The following is a 17,385-nucleotide window of genomic DNA, read 5'->3' as shown; positions in this document are numbered from 1 at the left end:
TAGTCTGTTTTCAGAAAAATATTTAACTACAGTAGTACCCTAATTATCGTCGTGATTTTTGATTGCGACCGATATACCTCGGATAATAAGTGATTTAATTGTCGTACATCTTCAAAGATACTTTAAAGAAAGGCAACGAAATATATAGGACCATGTAATTTGTGGAATTGTCTCTGGGGATTAGGACAGACACAAGACACTTAAAGATGGGGGATTCCCTCGGGAGAGCTCTACTCCAAATGAAATCGAGCCCTCTTTATCACTACCTCAAACCATTTGAGATGAATAAAATCAATCGAGGAATGTGGACACATACAACATTCCTTCAGGACGGATTAACCTGGTATAAAGACGGGTCAAATACCGCTGACGGAACAGAAGCTTGAGTATTTGGAGAAAGACCAAGAGCAAGCTTATCCTTTTTCTTCGGTAAATACTCAACCGTATTCCAGGCAGAAACTTCGCTATTCGACAATGCGCGAGAGAAAACAACAGAAGAGCTTACTCAGGAAACTGGAAGCTCTGGTAGAAAGGAACAGAATTAAATTATTCTAAGTGCCGAACCGCAGCGGCATCTAAGGCAACGAAAAAGACGATGAACTAGCAATGTAGGCATCATTGGAATCGTATCTTGGCTTAGAGCCAGTACTATATAGGAATATCCAAATGTGCTGTTATGTGTGATATACCCGTAGTGCAGTAAAACTCTGGATCAGGGAAAAGCAGAATGTCAATTGGAAACAGACAGGGGCACAGGCATAGCAAGGCCTGCATCCAAGGACTTAATTTTAAAACTACCAAAGGAACAGCTTATGCTTAGCAGGAATTAAGGGCGGATTATAACAGGTCACTTAATAGAAGATATGATATGTCTGCCAAGTTCGACCTGAACAAGCTCAACCTGTATCAAGGAAGTTTTTGCTGCAGACTCTCCGATAAACATTCTGAAACAGCTGTTAACAAACAGGAACTATGCTCTCATCCTATCAAGAACCTGTACAAGTTGGTGCAGGGTACAGGGATTAGAGAGTCGGTGCAGAAAGAAAGGGAACAAACCCAACGAGAAGCCTTACAGATTGCAGTGTTTCCGGCACAGGACAAGTAGGAAACATATTTTTAACCGTCAGCTCCTGAAGTCATAAATATGGATAACTATTTTATACAATTCCTTAATCGCGAATTGTAAATTTTTGCACTCTATTCGCACAAAACGAAGAAACTACACATCAATTTTTTATCGCCTCTAGAACTGCGATCTCATTGAATTTCAAGAGGAAAATTTGAAATGCGCATATAAAGTCGCCTCGAAGTTGACTTGGCCATTCAGAACGAAAACCAGTGATCTGAAAAACGACGCAGCTGTTGATTTTTATTTTCTTGAGTCTTGTTGCAACCGACTTGATTGATATTTTAAAAATGGCGAGGGGCAATGAATTGGAACCATTTTAAAAGAAATTAATCTTAATTTTAAATGTTCATCCATGGAAAAAGAGACAAAGAACTTTAAGAATAAATGTGTATTTCTTTCATTATTTGAATATTCTGAAATTTTAAAATAATCTAAATAAAACAATCAAAATTATGTTTTAAGTCAAGCAAGAAGACGTTGACGGGGGAAAACGTTGCTTGTAAAACGTTAATCGTTTTTTTATTGATTAGACAAATTTGTTTAGTAAAAAGTAAAATACACTGAGAAGCTGGTTTCCGTTTGTTGATTTGGATCAAGTGGCATTTTCTAAAAAGAATTTAGATTTTAGTTTTCGTTTCTTTTTTTTCTGAAATACTTTTTTTCCAGAAAAGTGTGAAGTTGTTTATGAACTACTGTTTTTCAATAATCCAAAGAATATCTTCTCGTAATTCGCGAGCAAGATAACTAATATCTTTATATCAGGAAATAAGTAAAAAAAAAACTGTCTAAAGACTTGACGTAAAGTGGGCACTATTTCCATTGCAATTCAGGTTTCTTAGGAGTGGGCGAACTGTTTTCCTGTCATAATTATAAAAGTTTCTTTCAAGTTTAAGTTTTTTTTAGCAAAGTGAATATTATTGGGCACTGTTTTGATAGAATCATCAAGTTTTACTGGAGACGCTTTGAGAAAGATTTCCTTTAAAAGTTTTTGGAGCGACCTGGAGAAGTGTGATAAGAATTTTACTTTAAAAGCCTTTAGAAAAGTTTTGAAGTTGGCTGAACTATTTTGAAATTATAATGGTGCAACGGTTACATAATACTTTATACAGATTAGACTTTTAAAAGTTCTGTAAATCAGCATGTTTACTTCTTAAAAGGCCTACCATTAATATATCAAATTAATACTATAACTAAAAAATGTCCATACCTCTGTGATGGATTCATCTCTCCAAAAAATCCTATGGGTATTTCACCACTGTAAGAAAATCTACAAAATATAATAGTTATTTTTTGTAAACACTACTGGCGTTAATCCAACGGAGAATTAATTGTCAGCAGTGGTTTACTAATAAACAAATTTGCCTAACAGACAAAAAGAACAACGTTAACGTCAACAGAACATCAACGGTTTCTATAGAGGTATCTGATGTTTAAAAAAAGAACTAAAGTGTTCTCGAATAGTTGCATTTAGGTATTTTAAATAGTTTTTTTCTTTGTTCTTTGTGTTTTTTTTTGCTTCCGACTACGGGAAGATAATATATAATATCTTCCCGAAGCGTTAAGCATTTTTTGTCCGTTTTGTCCGCAAAGTTTATTAGTAAACCACTGCTGACAATTACTCTCCGTGTCATTAACGCAGCAATGTTTACAAAAAATAACTATTTTAATTTGTATTTTTTCTTACAGTGCAGTGGCGAAATACCCATAGGATTTTTTGGAGAGAATACTATAACTACTGTATATTACACATTAATCTATTGATGATTTCTCTCTTGCTTATATTGTAGTGACTTCTATATTTTGGTTATTAAATGCATTTACGTAAATGTGGATAAATTTCCTCAGAAAAAAAGATTTCCTTAGAGAATAAATAAAAAATAACTGAGCAATGTAGCATACAAAGCAACAAAATTGGCTGTAGCAGAAAAAACTGAACGTAAAAAAAGAATTCGAATAATTACCAGAATTATCTCGAGGGCGAGGGAGGAGGGCCATGGGCAGGTCTTCATAATAGGGATTGATCTCAAATCCAAGAAGGCAATAGAGAAAGAGGGATATATCCTCTATTATAGATTCGGGACAACACCTGTATCAGATCTAAGGAGAGACAAAGTTAAAGAGGTGGAGAAAATGGAAATCCTCCAGCCTCAACCTCAAGGGTACCTCCGGAAACAAGCTTCGGGCACGGAGAGCCAAACCCCAACCTTGGAAGGGTATATACCCTCGTAGGAGGTAGATGTCTACTTCTCGTTGAAGTTATAGACTCATATAAGTTATAGACTGTATGATCAGTGTATGATCAAGAAAGAAACCCTCTCACTCATTCTACATTTATAAGTAGCTTTATTCATAGATATATTGAAAGTAGTGATACAAATAGATATCAACAAAATCGATATCTTATTTATTCATTAAATGCTTACAATGTTATGCAGTAGAGAATTCTGTGTGAATTTTTATCACTCCAAAGGAAACATTTACCAAGATGAAAAAGGTTAATTACAATTACAAATGATTTTTTTTCCTCATCCATAAACCGGACTGGACCATCTGAAATTCAAATTTTCTTAAAGGAAGACCGATGAGAAAGAGGAAAAAATAGCGAGCCGTTGACCTCCTGCCATATCTCACCTTAGCGAGATAGCGTCGGCAGGTTGGATTTATCCCTCGATCGGTAGACCGAGCGGCGGTCTGCATTTACGGCTGCGGCGCGGCGGCCCCTAGCCTTCGTTTCGCTAAATTTGGACCGGCATTCGGACGCGATGCCGCTCCGCGTACCTATCCAAACCAAACGGTTTCCTTTTTCGATCGATTTGCCATATTTATTGCTGCGAATCAGGGACTTTTGCGTTATATCGTGGGCTAAGTGATATGGGAAGGCGGTACTGTGGGATTGTTCCACAGTACTACTTTCGGCAACAAGCCATAAAGTACTTTCTTTTCATTTACTATTTTTTTTAGTATGATGACTTACAATGAATGATGACAAAATGACTTAAAAGGGTCCTACACGCAACGATATCTGAGAGATTTGAACTGTACAAGTTTTTAAAAATTTTCTCCTGTTTATCTTCTTCTTCAGTTATGCAGTTTCTTTTATTATTGTGCCCAAGTATTTGTAGTGTTGGACTTTTTCTCTTGGCGTGCTGTCTATTGATAATGAAGTATTTACATTTTAGTCTTGTAATAATCATGAAATTTGTTTTGTTCAAATTCATATTCAGTCCATATTGTTTGCAGGAAAGATTTATTCTTTGCAGTAGGTTCTGCAGATCTTCACTATTGTCTGTCATTACTACTGACCATTCACTTTGATCTCCCATCTCCCTCTTCCAAAGCTTCTTGGTAGATGGCCTCACTATATTTATATTGAAAAGGAAGGGAGACCAGATGCTTCTCTGACGTACTCCTGTTTCTAAAATAGGCAAAATACACGAAATTTAGTGATTTCTTACAACATCTGGAATTTTTTGTCGGAAGTTGAAGGAATATGAAGGTTTGTTAAAGCTCCGTTGAAGAAATCCGTTCGAAAATTTCTGGCAACACTGTTTGATACCTAATTTATGTTATTAACATGTGATCTAATTAAATTAGCATTAGGTTGAGCGTGTATGTGAAGCTAGTAGCATTTATGTGAAGCTGGTAGAATACAAAATTAAAGTTAGTTTTAATATGTTATCATTACTACAATTACTGCAAACTATCTTTTACCAAAGAGGGTTTGATAACGGTTGAAAACATTTTTTGGGGTGCAAATACCCCAGTTGTTGCCTGTTCAGTTTTAATTTAAAAATAGATGCACTGTTTCTTAAATTACTTAAAATCGGCTTGTCCAAAATTGATCAATTTTGGTACGTGTATTCAGCATAAGTAGACCTTTAAAAATCTATTTACGACTTAGTGGTGGAATTAATAGGGGAGCCAATATTTGGACAGTTCAAAATTTGCATGGGATTTCCTGTTTCCAACGACGATGCACCACCCGGTATAATCATCTGCTGATGTTGCTAACATGGTGTAATGTGGTAAATCAGTGTTTAATTACTCTCCTAATGCCAGAAGTTTAAAATTATCAAACGATCAAATGAACATCCCAATGTGGTAATAACGCTTTAGAGAACATTACGCCATTATCAAATTATCTATTTAGAGATACTATTTGGTATAGTTGCGGTTATATCGGCATTTAATCATAGCATTCTGCAAAAGTGTAGCAGTTTAATGTATCCCTACAAAAAAAAAATAAATAAATGTTTAATCTTTAAATGAAATAGTTACAGATACATATTCTGCTTTTTGACATGTTGACATGATCAGTTGTATGTGTAATAAGTAGTAAACAGAGAAAATAAAGACAGTTTAATAAAAACCAGGATGCAAATAAGTATTATTTACAATTAAGATTATTAAAACAGTTAATTATACTTTCAAATTTACTAATCTCGTCTTTTAAATTTACAGAATCAATTTCATACTCAATTTAAATAAATAATAAAATAATTAAAATTTATTCTACAAGATCCATTATACAACTTTATAGTATACGCGAAGCGATAAATTAAAATAAATAATTTACTGTGGCTAATTAGAAATATCCATTAAATATCGATAGTCATATTACGAAATAAATTGGACCATAAATATGGATATTTTCCTGAAGAATAGAGTATACACCGCTTCTAATCGTCCGTTACAGGATCGTGAACGGTTTTGATTTCCTAAACCTTATGAGGCATAAAATGACTTTTAATCGTATAATTTCACTAATGAAATTATTTAGAATTAACATTCGTGCCTAGTTATTTAATGCCTAATGAAAGTCCATCGAGAAATCCGCACACGAAAACCTATCTGCCGTTATGGTCGTTCAACTGACGCGGTCGGCGCGCTCAATATTATCTCACTCTGTACCGTTAGCAACAATTACGGACAACTTTTACTTTTCATTGATAAATTTCCTTTAACAATTAATCTAGCGTTTTTATGAAAGAAAGCTGGTGAAAACTGACTAAACCCGTACAATATTTTATAGAGATATCAATGACGGCGGAAAATTAGATAAATTTCAGTTTAAGTTTTCGTTTTTTGAAATATACGAGGGCATGTTGATAAGTCAGTGGTTATTTTAAATACAACATTGCTTCTGTCAACTGTCATCTATTAATAAACTACTATCATATTTGTGAGCTATCACCATTGAATAAGAAGACTAAGGAAGGAGCATATCAAAAATCTTAGGTACACCGCGATGGACCTGAAATATGGCCGACTTAAATTCCGGTTTATCAGTGTCGTTCTAATTTTATTTAAAAAATGTAAAACTATGATGTAGGGTAGACGTGGGTTAGACTCAATAATTTGTTGTTTTATTTTACGTTGTGAATAAATGTTGGTAGTTATTAAAATTGTTATAAAAATATATAATTCTAATAAAAATAGATAAGTTATAATAAGTATTTATTACCACAAACATCCGATACGCTACTGAAGCAAGTAAGTCAAATTAACGTATCTAAATTCTTTGACATCTAATCTTTGACAAGTAATAAATAAAAGCTAAAATGCAAGAGAAATATATAATTTAGTTAATTTAAGTGAATTTCATAAATGATCGGTTTACTACACGTATGTATATTATATAGTCACTTACTAGCGAAAAGTTGTTCCATTATTTCACTCAATTTTTGCCGAGATCTACCGCACGCTACACAACCAACTATTTTAGAATCTTTTTCGATAAATCGCGATAGTGTCACTATTAATTTAAGTTCTGCGACAATTTCCATCTAGATTTACTACCTTTATACAACTATCAGTAGTAGAATAAATAATAAATAACATAAAATAAGCTCCGTAAAGACTGACAAATCCACAAAATTTCAAATCAAATTCAAATGTGTCAAATGCATCGTCAAACAGAACTGTCAAGGATCCCCACCCTAGAGTGCTTTTATGGCGCTTTTTCCGCCCACCATGCATGAATACATGGATAGCATTATGCTCCTTCCTTAGTCTTCTTATTCAAAGGCTATCACCGATGATATCTGTCTTACATCTTAAATGGAATTGGGCAGGACATGTGGCTAGGGTAACAGATGGACGGTGGACAAAGAGACTTGTGGAATGGAGACCAAGACACGAGGCCTATAGAAGCAGAGGACGACCTCCTAGTCGATGGACAGATGATATTAAGAGAGTCGCTGGAAACTAGATTCAAGTGGCACAAAATAGAGAGAAATGGCTAAAGTTAAGGGAGGCTTTTGTTCAGCAGTGGACGGGATAAGTTAAATGATGAAGATGGTGATGATGATGATGATGATGATCATATATGTTATTTAGTTTGTGTCTAATAGATATTGAACGCAGAAAATCTTTTAAATTTTAACCAAAATAGAAAAAAACTGAATTTCGCGTACCGATTAATCATTACTTTTGCTTAAAAATACATCACCGAAACCAAGTAAAGGATAAATTCTATATAGACTCTGCACCATCAGTTTCAATGATTAATAAATGGTTTACCGAGTTCCGTTGAAGTCGTACCAACACAAGTGATCAAATCGTATCTTACATGAATATTTGGACATGAAAACTTATATGTGCGATGGGTGCCGTCACTGTGTGCACACACACGTCATACTCGACCATAAGCTCAACCGTGTTGCCACTTAGAGGGAATGTTTAGCCGCAATCTGAATGAGTTTTTATGCCGTTTTGTTATTGTGGACAAAATATGGATCCATCACAATACATCACAGACCAAAACGTTCAAACGTGTATAGTCACCGTGGTAAAAATCCATAAATTGGGCTGTGCTCCCCAGATTTTGCCCCCTAATTTTTGTTTACAAACTTGAAATGGCTGGACGGTATAAGAAATTTTAAGAAAACCTAACCTAACCTAACCTACTATTTGGGGGAAGGAATAACAAAATTAGAATAACACTGGACTAAATGTATCGAGATAAAAGGAGATTATGTTGAGAAATAAAACCTTTTTGCTCAAAAAAAATCTTTGGGCATAAAAAAATCTATCGATTGTTTTAAGGATTTAATGTAGGGTTCATTCAAATATGTCCGCGATATCGAACAGTTTACAACTAGAAAAAAATCATGCGAGAGTCTTATTTTTTTGCCGCTATTAGGAATTTCTGCATCACTGTGCATCGTTGCCATGGAGATGTCCGAGATTTTGCTTGGCGCTGCGTAATCTCGGTCTTCTTTTGTGTCGGGAATTCGCACATTGTGGTTGCATATCTTTTTTTCTTCAATTAACGCTGATATCTATTGATTGAAAGCCTTTTTCTTTAGACCAAGTTGCATTCTAATCTGAAAATCATGCAATTCCGACTGAACACTCTCCACTCCTAACCAGAGTCGTGCATCAACTGACCAAAAAAAATTGTATTCATCTTCTACTTCCAGTGTGATATCATTAAAGGATAGATATAGACAGGTTCCATGCTGTAATTTTTGTAGTCCATCTGTTGTCCATTCTTCTTCCCGGGTGTGCTACCCACTGTCATTTGAGAGATTCGACTTCGTGGATGACATTTATTACCTGGGTCTTTTGTCGTATCCACTCTGTTGTTTTACGCTCACTCTTGGTTTTTCCCAGCATATTTCGATCCATTGACCGTTGTGCGACCTGCAGTTTCCCTATGATGTCCGTTTTAAGTGACCAGGTTTCGCATGCATAGGTCATGACTGGTAGTACACATTGGTCGAATGTTTTCTTCTTTAGATAGAGTGACATTCCAGATTTAAATATGATTGAGTTTCTTCCGCAAATAAATTAAAAAATTACAGCATGGTTCCCACGAGGAATGAAGAAACCTAGAAGAAGACCGAACCTGAGATGGGACCATGATATTAGGAAATTAGCAGGGATAACTTGGGCCCGCACAGCCAACAATAGACAACAATGGGCCTAATTACAAAGAGATAAGAGATTATCTAAATATGCGCGGGAGGCTACACATAACTGGAAATGATTGAATAAGCTGAAAATGATGATGATGATGACGATAGACAGGTTAAAATGCTTAACTGGAGAATTATCTCCTATTCCAAATATAAACTCAAATATATTCTATTAGTTCTATTAATAGAGTATCAGTAGAAACTGTTGAAAATATTGTTATGCAGAGGCATGCAATACAGAGGTAGTCGGAAGAATAAGGAAGTTGGATGTTGTACCTAAAAAACACATAATTAAGAATGAAATTAAACCGAAGAGAAATTAGAATATCTAATTTGACTTCTTTTAAATATGGTTACTCTACATTTGCTTCTGTTTCAAAAGACTCGATAAAATTGCTCATCGAAGTGATACCTTGTACGGTCCCAGCCACCGTCGTCATTTTCAGGCCGAATCCTCGAAAAGACCCAGAACCGAGCTCCATATGCGAGGTGCCTAGTCGCGTTCGCGCCAGAACAACCGCCCCGTGCATATCCAAATACGGACGAACACCGTGGGCAGTGCTTTTCATAGTCGGTTCCTTTGCGTGTTTTCCTACGTACCCAGTGCTCGTTTCTCTCGATCAGTCTACGAGAAAATCGCGAAGAACGAACAGCGTTCCGCTTATTATCACCGTCTCTCGTTTCTGCTATGTCTCCCTTCGACGTTCATAATAGGAATTGAGATCGATTTTTTTCTTCTTTTCGGCGTGCTTTTGCAAGTGACGCGCAAGAAGCTCCCGGTTACGGTCTGGTCATTACGCGAAAAGTGTAACGGATTTTCGACCGATCCCTAGCTCTCTTCGTCCCTTTCGCTTTAGCGCCAGTTTTGTGTGTTTTCCACTGAGTACTTTACAAACATCATTTCGCACAATAACTTAAACTACCCTACTTTCTTTTTTTTTCTTAACTAATCTACGCAGTACTACCGCGTATTTCCCCATAAAAAAGGATTTTTTATTCGTCGTCACTCGTTCACCTTACCTAATAAGACAGGTTGGTGGCGGACGTAAATGGTCAACTGTTCAATCGCGTTTGACGAAGTACGATCGCGAACGTTCGGCTGTTGTTCGGAAGTATTCGATGCAGTGTCTTATATTTTAACTGATTAATTTATGCAATTGTTGTGTACGTGTTAAAGCTTTTTTGTTTTTACTTTGCGATTATTTGCTGTTGTGATAATGGTGGTTCATCGAACGAGGAAGTTCACTGATAAAACCGCTTCGATAATATGGAATGAAGACAGGTGAGTAGGAAAGTAGATACTAGATTGATAATTATACTGTGTGTAGTTATTTATAATCATGGAAAATTTTAGTTAAACATTACTATATCGTTAACATGTTAAGTGAAGTCTATGGTTTTCTACGAAAAAAGTCCGTCTATAGAGATAGAGAGCCTTTATAGACTTTGATTTTTCGATTCGATATATCCTAAGGCAATAATAGAAGCCCTAGCGAAACAAGATATCGACAGGCCTTATAAAACTCTCGCCAATATATACAAAAAAGCCAAAGCAAGAGTAATGATATAACACCAGAGTTCCCAACTGGTAAAGGAATACGACAGGAGTAAAGGAGTACGCGATATCCCCAAATCCGTTTACAGCAACACTAGAAAAAATCTTCCGTCAACTCGACTGGACCAACGCAGGATTAAAATAGATGGCGAATATCTTAACCTTAACTATCTAAGATTCGTTGATGACATAGTCAATAGTCCTGAAGACCTACAAGCACAACTCAATGAACTAAATACAGCCAGAAATAAAGTGGGTCTCAAAATGAATTTAGCAAAAACTAAAGTAATGTGCAACGAACTAGTAGACAGGAAAGATTTTCTAATAAATAACATAAAACTGGAAATAATAGAAGAATACATATATTTGGGACAACTAATACACAGCTCGGGATCTCTACTACCAGAAATCAACCGAAGAATTAAGTTAGCATGGAGTACTTATGAAGGAAACTCAATCATATTTCAAATTTAGAATTCTACTTTATCTAAAGAAGAACACATTTGACCAATGTGTACTGCTCGTCATAACCTATATGAATGCGAAACCTGGATACTTAAAACGGACATTTTATAAGGAAACTGCAAGTCGCACAACGCTCAATGGAACGAAATTTGCTGGACATAACCAAATAGACTTTAGTAAAACATTATGTGTAGGCAGAGCTTTATGTAAAAAAGCTGGGCTCAGATTCTGCCAATGCAAATAGACGTATGACGTAGGTCTTAATTGGTCTTTACTTAAATACTCAACTCAGTTAATGATATATACTTTGCAACATGAAGTAAAATTTATAACATGGATATATGAATATTAATAAACTCGAATATAAAAAAATACTGACATTGTTTGATGTTTTCCGGTAAATGCAAAAAATAGCGGTACATTATTTGATTGAATGTACCCGCATTTCATGAGTCGCTCGATTTCGCCAATACCTCCTAGAATACTTAGGCCGCTTTTAATCACTATAAACTAGACTGTCGTAAAGGGGCGGTTCCGACAAGCGACGTTCAAAGAATAACATCCTTTGGATTTATATGTTATTATAAACAATCATATATGGCACTCTTCTTGTCCTTAAGTTACATTCTCCAGTAAGTTATACTTATCAAAAAGTGTAGCAACTTGGAGACTGAACCCTCCATATAGCTTTCTGTCAATGGCCTATCCTTCCCTACATAAAATGTGTTCTGTCGTTTCTTCTTTAGATTGATAGAACCTGCACATAGCTGCACATACCATTAGCCTATTTTAATTACAATACCCTGTTAGTATAGATCCACTAGAGCTTTGACTGTCTTTCTGTAGGTCTTGACTTCTTTGACTGTAGGTCTGCCCAGAATTTTGGCAAATATTCTACGGAAACTTGTGTTACACGCAAAGAAAATTCGTTCAAATTAGCTCTTTAGGTTTTGTGGTATGAGTATTCAAGGAGGTTCTGACTTTACTGGTCACGCTGACTGGCTTCAATGCTAAGCAATTCCCCCATCGCCTTATGACACCATCATTTTCTTAAAATAGCTTCTTTACTTGCTATATCAACCTGAAATTTCGTAAATTAACTAATTATCTATCGATTGTAATTATCGATCGATGTTCTATAAACACCCTTTCGTCATTCACGGACAATTAAACGTCAAAGGTTCCTCAAAATTTTTCATGTGTAACTTATGTGAGCTTAGATCGAAATATCTGACCTTTTGAAATTCGACGAGGGGATCGTATTTGATTTTTACGTCACATTTGAATATATTAATTTATTGGCGCGTAATATAATAAATGTGTATTCGATAATTGAGAACACACTCTAAATCATCAATATGAAAGTTAATAGGATATTATTGAGTTCATAATTAAGAGATTTGAGTTTAATATACGTAGACGTCAAAGGAATGTAAAAATTGTTGTGTTACATGTTAAGAAATATAGTGCATTAAAGTAATGCTATATCAAATGAAATATACATTTAGTGATTAAAAGTAACCAGATTTTTGATTTCCTACATGATAATAACATGTTTTGTAAACATAGATTGTATATTAGAAGTGATAAACCAATATTCAGTTCATGGATATCTCCAATGGTAACTTTTATTATCCGATTGCAATTAAAAAAACTGAAATCATTACTACTTTCTGCAGTCTAAGTTTAAACTCCAACTGGTGCAAGTTAAAATACAATTGGAAGATTTGAGTTTACGCGACAATTTTTATATTCTGAAAATGTCTTTTCTGCTTTTTTTTACTCACTTGTCGATAGACCATTCTGTATATTCATCTCATTATTTTAAGTTTGAACAGTTTGTAGCAGTATATATAACATTCATGGTTGTTTTTTTTATTACATTTTATATTCTAGCTACTAGTAGATGGCCAATGCTCTTAGACAAAAAGAAACATAAAGTCAAATGTATTCTACATTCTGTAGGTACTTAAGATATATTCTTCGAGGTGGTTATTGACCTGATCCACTGCGGTCTAGCAATTTGGAGAGTGAACCCTCCATGTAGCTCTCTGTCAATGACCTATCATTGCCTTTGCCTATTACCAAGATCCGCACATTTGCCAGGCTGTCACACGAACAGAAAATATGTTGTGTCGTTTCTTCTTACTTCATTCCCATTAGCTTTAGATGCCTTTTCAGCTTACAATGCCTGGTACCCGCTATATCTATGACTGTGTTGTCTTTGCTTATCAGGTTTGTCGTGAATTTTGGTGAATGTTCTACGGACTTTTTTGCCCCTCTGCCCTGATGAGTTTCTCCACCATTCTAGGGATTTGTTGACCACCCATCGTTCCGTGGCCATTTTCGTGACTGCTTTTGCAACGCCGGCTCCGCAGAAGAGTTCTGGGCCTACGAATGGCATTGATGAGCCTCGCTTGGCCATTTCATTTACCTTTTCGATACCCTTTTGACCTTCGTGCCCTTGTATCGAGGCTAACATTGCTACGCTCGCCCAAACTGACCTTTTATGAATGACGTTCTTGTACACAACAGTGGATTGCCGTTACTTCCGCCTGTAAAATTGTGACATCCTTAGATAGGCTTACGTGGAAAGAGATTCCTTGATTCAGCACTACTATTCCAGCTCCTACGCCTTCCGACGTTCTTGAGCCGTCTGTATATATCTGTCTCCCATGAAGTTAACTATCATTAACTGAAAGACAGAATTGTATTAAATGAAAAAATCCCCAGTTTAAACATTGGATGAATCTGTTTTACAGGAACTGGAAGGTATGAAGTTGTGTCTGGTAGGTGCGAACATTTTAGCACATAATTTAAACTGATAACGAGCTGATGTAAATAATGAAAATGTAATGTCATTAAATAGACAATTTAAGCTAACATATGGCGTTTATTGTTTTCAAATTGAAACAATAGTTTATCGAAACGGAAATCATTTTTGTTTACATTAATGTATGTATAAACGCGCACCTTTAAATGTTCTCTGTTTAGGTCAACGATCAACCGACGTACTTTATCGGAATTGTTTAAACAATCTTTTCCGTTTCGTAATAGGTTAAACTACACTTTACCAGCGTCGAGCATAAATTTCTGATAAAAATCAAGGCCGCTTTGGTAACGACTGATGATAGACATTAAACGAAGATCCAACCATTTTCCATTGTTCAATAAAACAGTAATAGCCTTCAAGTTGGAATAGATTTTATAGCTACCCTGGGCTGATAATTTTATTCTCTTTCTCGACAATTTAAAAAATTTGAACATATTCTTTTTTAGGATACGAACCTCTGATTATAAAACAAGATTTAAATCTCGAGAATTTACATAATATGTGAATTAAATTGATTCGAAATTTGAATGTTGGTGATTTGAACACCTGCTGTGCCACTGTCCGGCACTGGAATACCAAGGCTTTAAAACTTTAGGGCACTGTTTTATGGAGAGACTAGAGTAAGCAGCAGAAGTCATTGGGACATTGGGAACTTTGCAAGGGGCTGGAAGTGCTTTAACGCAAAGAAAGAATGAGAGGAAGGCATAATAATACAGAGTATCGCAATGGGCCCAATGCCTCCAAGTGAGGAATCAAACAGGCTCCCAAACCTTAACAACCTAACCTTATCTAATATCATTTGATTTTATAATTTGATTGGTGCTTCTCGGGATAGTACCGTATGATCGAAAAAAAAACAGCGTCAGCGATGGGTATGAAATGAAGATTGCTGTCATTTTATATGTAAAATTATATGGGGAATGCCATCGATGTTCGTTCCCAAGCCAACTGGACGCCGTTTTTTTCGATCGTACAGTATAATGATTTTCCATTAAATCAACTGTAATTATAATCATGTCATCTTATGGCTAAACTTCTTATTTGTAAACCATAATCTGATCTTGAAACAAAAAACTAGCATATAAATTGCACTTAATGTTTCAAGAATACAATTATTCTAAATGTGGCAACGCCGTCGAAATCGCACCTTGTTACACGGAATGTTGCAGATAAACCTGCAGTTTTATTTATTACGCCACTGAATGCCTCTCACCAGTTTTTGAAGGTGAATCGGCGGAAAACTTGGGTAATATTGATATAATACCGAAAAGATAGAACAATGAAAGTTATCGCCCAATAAATATATTATATAGAATAGATTGACGTTATATTGTACAAAAAGGAAATAAAAGAATAGGGTATTTTGTTGTCTTGTACATAATTCGACTAGTCAGTATCTTTAGATTGTTTAAAATTCCAAGGCTATATTAAAAATCGACCAAGATCAAATATTTTTCGTTAGCACAGTTTTATAATTATATAAATACAATGGTGAATCTGTTTTCGAAAAAATAAGCATTTCAACACTGTACAGACTACAGACACTTTTGCAGACTTGTTTGTATTTTAGTATTAAGTTATTCCAAATTGTTCTAGTTGCGTTTTCTAAAAGTCTTTTCAAGCAGAGTTTGTTGGCTATGATCTGTTCAAAGTCCAAAAATAGTGACAGGTATCACAATTTTTAAATTTTTTTTCTGTCAATTTTTGGATGTCATCTTCTCGACAGAAAAGACCATTTCGACGGTCTTTTCTGTCGTCGGACAGTCTATACTATTATACTTCTGTACAGATATTGATTATCCACAGATTTATCACTCAGTATATCTAGGTATCACTCTCGTGTATAATCAGAGCTGGGAAATTTAGTTCACATTTTCATCTTTCGATCTCGTTCAGCAAAATGAATAGTATAAAAGACTAGTGTTTTAGTTCATTTAGTTCACCGAGTTGTAGTTTGGAAAGAATTAAAACAATTATAAATAACAAACAATATTTCAATGTGGTATATCTAGTATAACTTAATATTTCTGATCAATTAATTGATAATTGATTACAAATGTTAAATGATTATTATGAATTATAAATAATATAGGATCTTTTTATTCATTGAGAACGTATGTTTAGATGTTTTTTTGAAATTTTTGAAAACTTTGCCGTTTATGTAGTTATTCTCTTAAATATTAATTCTCATTAAATGAAATCATAAATCCTAAAAAAGACTAATAACAAACCACAAACAATAAAAAATAAAAACAACAAAGATAAATTTATGATCGTTTTTAACAGCGCTTTCAGATGGAGCGGAGCGTCCGCATGTCCTCGTGTTTTTTCAAGATAGCCGTCGACGAACTCATCCGGACTAACCCGGACGGAGCATACGCGACTCACGTGAAATTGTTCATATAATATAAACTCATGGTAGTTGCTCGAAGCCGCGGACGGTCTGTCGCGGACGCTCCGCTCCATATGCAAGCGCTGTTTACATCGTCATTTTATTTTTTTTTTTTAAATTTTGGAAACGTGTTTTGCTGAAGCCGGTCCCATACGATGTGTCAAACACCTTCCAACGTTGGACACATGAAAATTTGCCACATCGCATCCTGTAGGACCGGCTTAAACCATATACTTTTATTAATCCCACTAAGAGATTATTTACACACCTCACTAAACGTATATTCAAATCTTCAGCAAGCAAACATGGCTAGCGAAACGCTCGTTCAATGTTAAAAGTGTTTTGGTGTATTCTGGTGTATTAGTGTTTTATATTGTTGATAAAATGCCATGCAATAGCCGTGTGGTATAATGTTAGGCTTTTTATAACATATGACTTTTGAATAAATTTATTTTTACCTTGAAAATAATAATAAGTTTAATATACTTTTCATTTAATGCATCTGCTGGATGATTTTCCTGATGCAATCCTATAATGACCGCTATAAATAATTTATACCACTATCGCCTTCATGAACAGTTGTAGCGGTTTCCTCTGCGATACTTCGACCACGACAAAACATCTACACAAATCGCTTCCTAATTCTGTCATTGCTATTTTTATTAGTGAATAAAAACGACTTTTCTGGGTTTATTTGCATCGCAGAGAAAGAGCGTGGTAAACATCCGGAAGTTCACAAACAAGACAGATTTAATTAATCGATAATCGCCATATGTATTTATTGTGCATCCTACCTAAGCATTGTTAACGGCCTTCAATGTGAAAACTAGGCATTTTCTGTAATGATCGAAATGTGATAATTAATTATAGCAATTCTAAAAAGGAGCAAAATAGGTTTAGGAAGAGATTTTTTATTATACTTTTAGGTAAACTAAAATGTTCAATGTTCTGTATCTCTCAAGGATGTTGTGTGCTTTGACAAAATTTTATTTTATTCCATCCTACAGCTACTTATTCTTACTATAGATTTTATATGATTTTTGATTAACGATTTGTTGATATATGTAGAATGTAGAATGTTTAGGAGGG

At 35.1% G+C, this 17,385-nt stretch overlaps 1 protein-coding gene across 4 annotated transcripts in view; it reads left to right on the top strand.

Annotated features, from left to right (window-relative positions):
• The window catches only part of LOC115875528 (protein phosphatase Slingshot), a 278,168-nt gene that overhangs the window by 249,496 nt on the left and 11,287 nt on the right, over nucleotides 1-17,385 (top strand). The window contains exon 1 of one of the 4 annotated variants that reach the window (XM_030891012.1): nucleotides 9,670-10,333. The exons of the other annotated variants lie outside the window; for them this stretch is intronic. Coding sequence (XP_030746872.1) covers nucleotides 10,269-10,333 — 65 coding nt within the window. The 5' untranslated portion in view covers nucleotides 9,670-10,268. Of the gene's footprint in view, nucleotides 1-9,669; nucleotides 10,334-17,385 lie in introns of those variants that run through there. 4 annotated transcript variants of the gene reach the window in all.

The sequence above is a fragment of the Sitophilus oryzae genome, unplaced genomic scaffold (assembly GCF_002938485.1).
Source record: "Sitophilus oryzae breed Bouriz unplaced genomic scaffold, Soryzae_2.0 scaffold_1389_pilon_pilon, whole genome shotgun sequence".
NCBI lineage: Eukaryota > Metazoa > Arthropoda > Insecta > Coleoptera > Curculionidae > Sitophilus > Sitophilus oryzae.
Note: the sequence above shows the minus strand (reverse complement) of the source record. Positions and strands in the feature narration are given on the sequence as shown.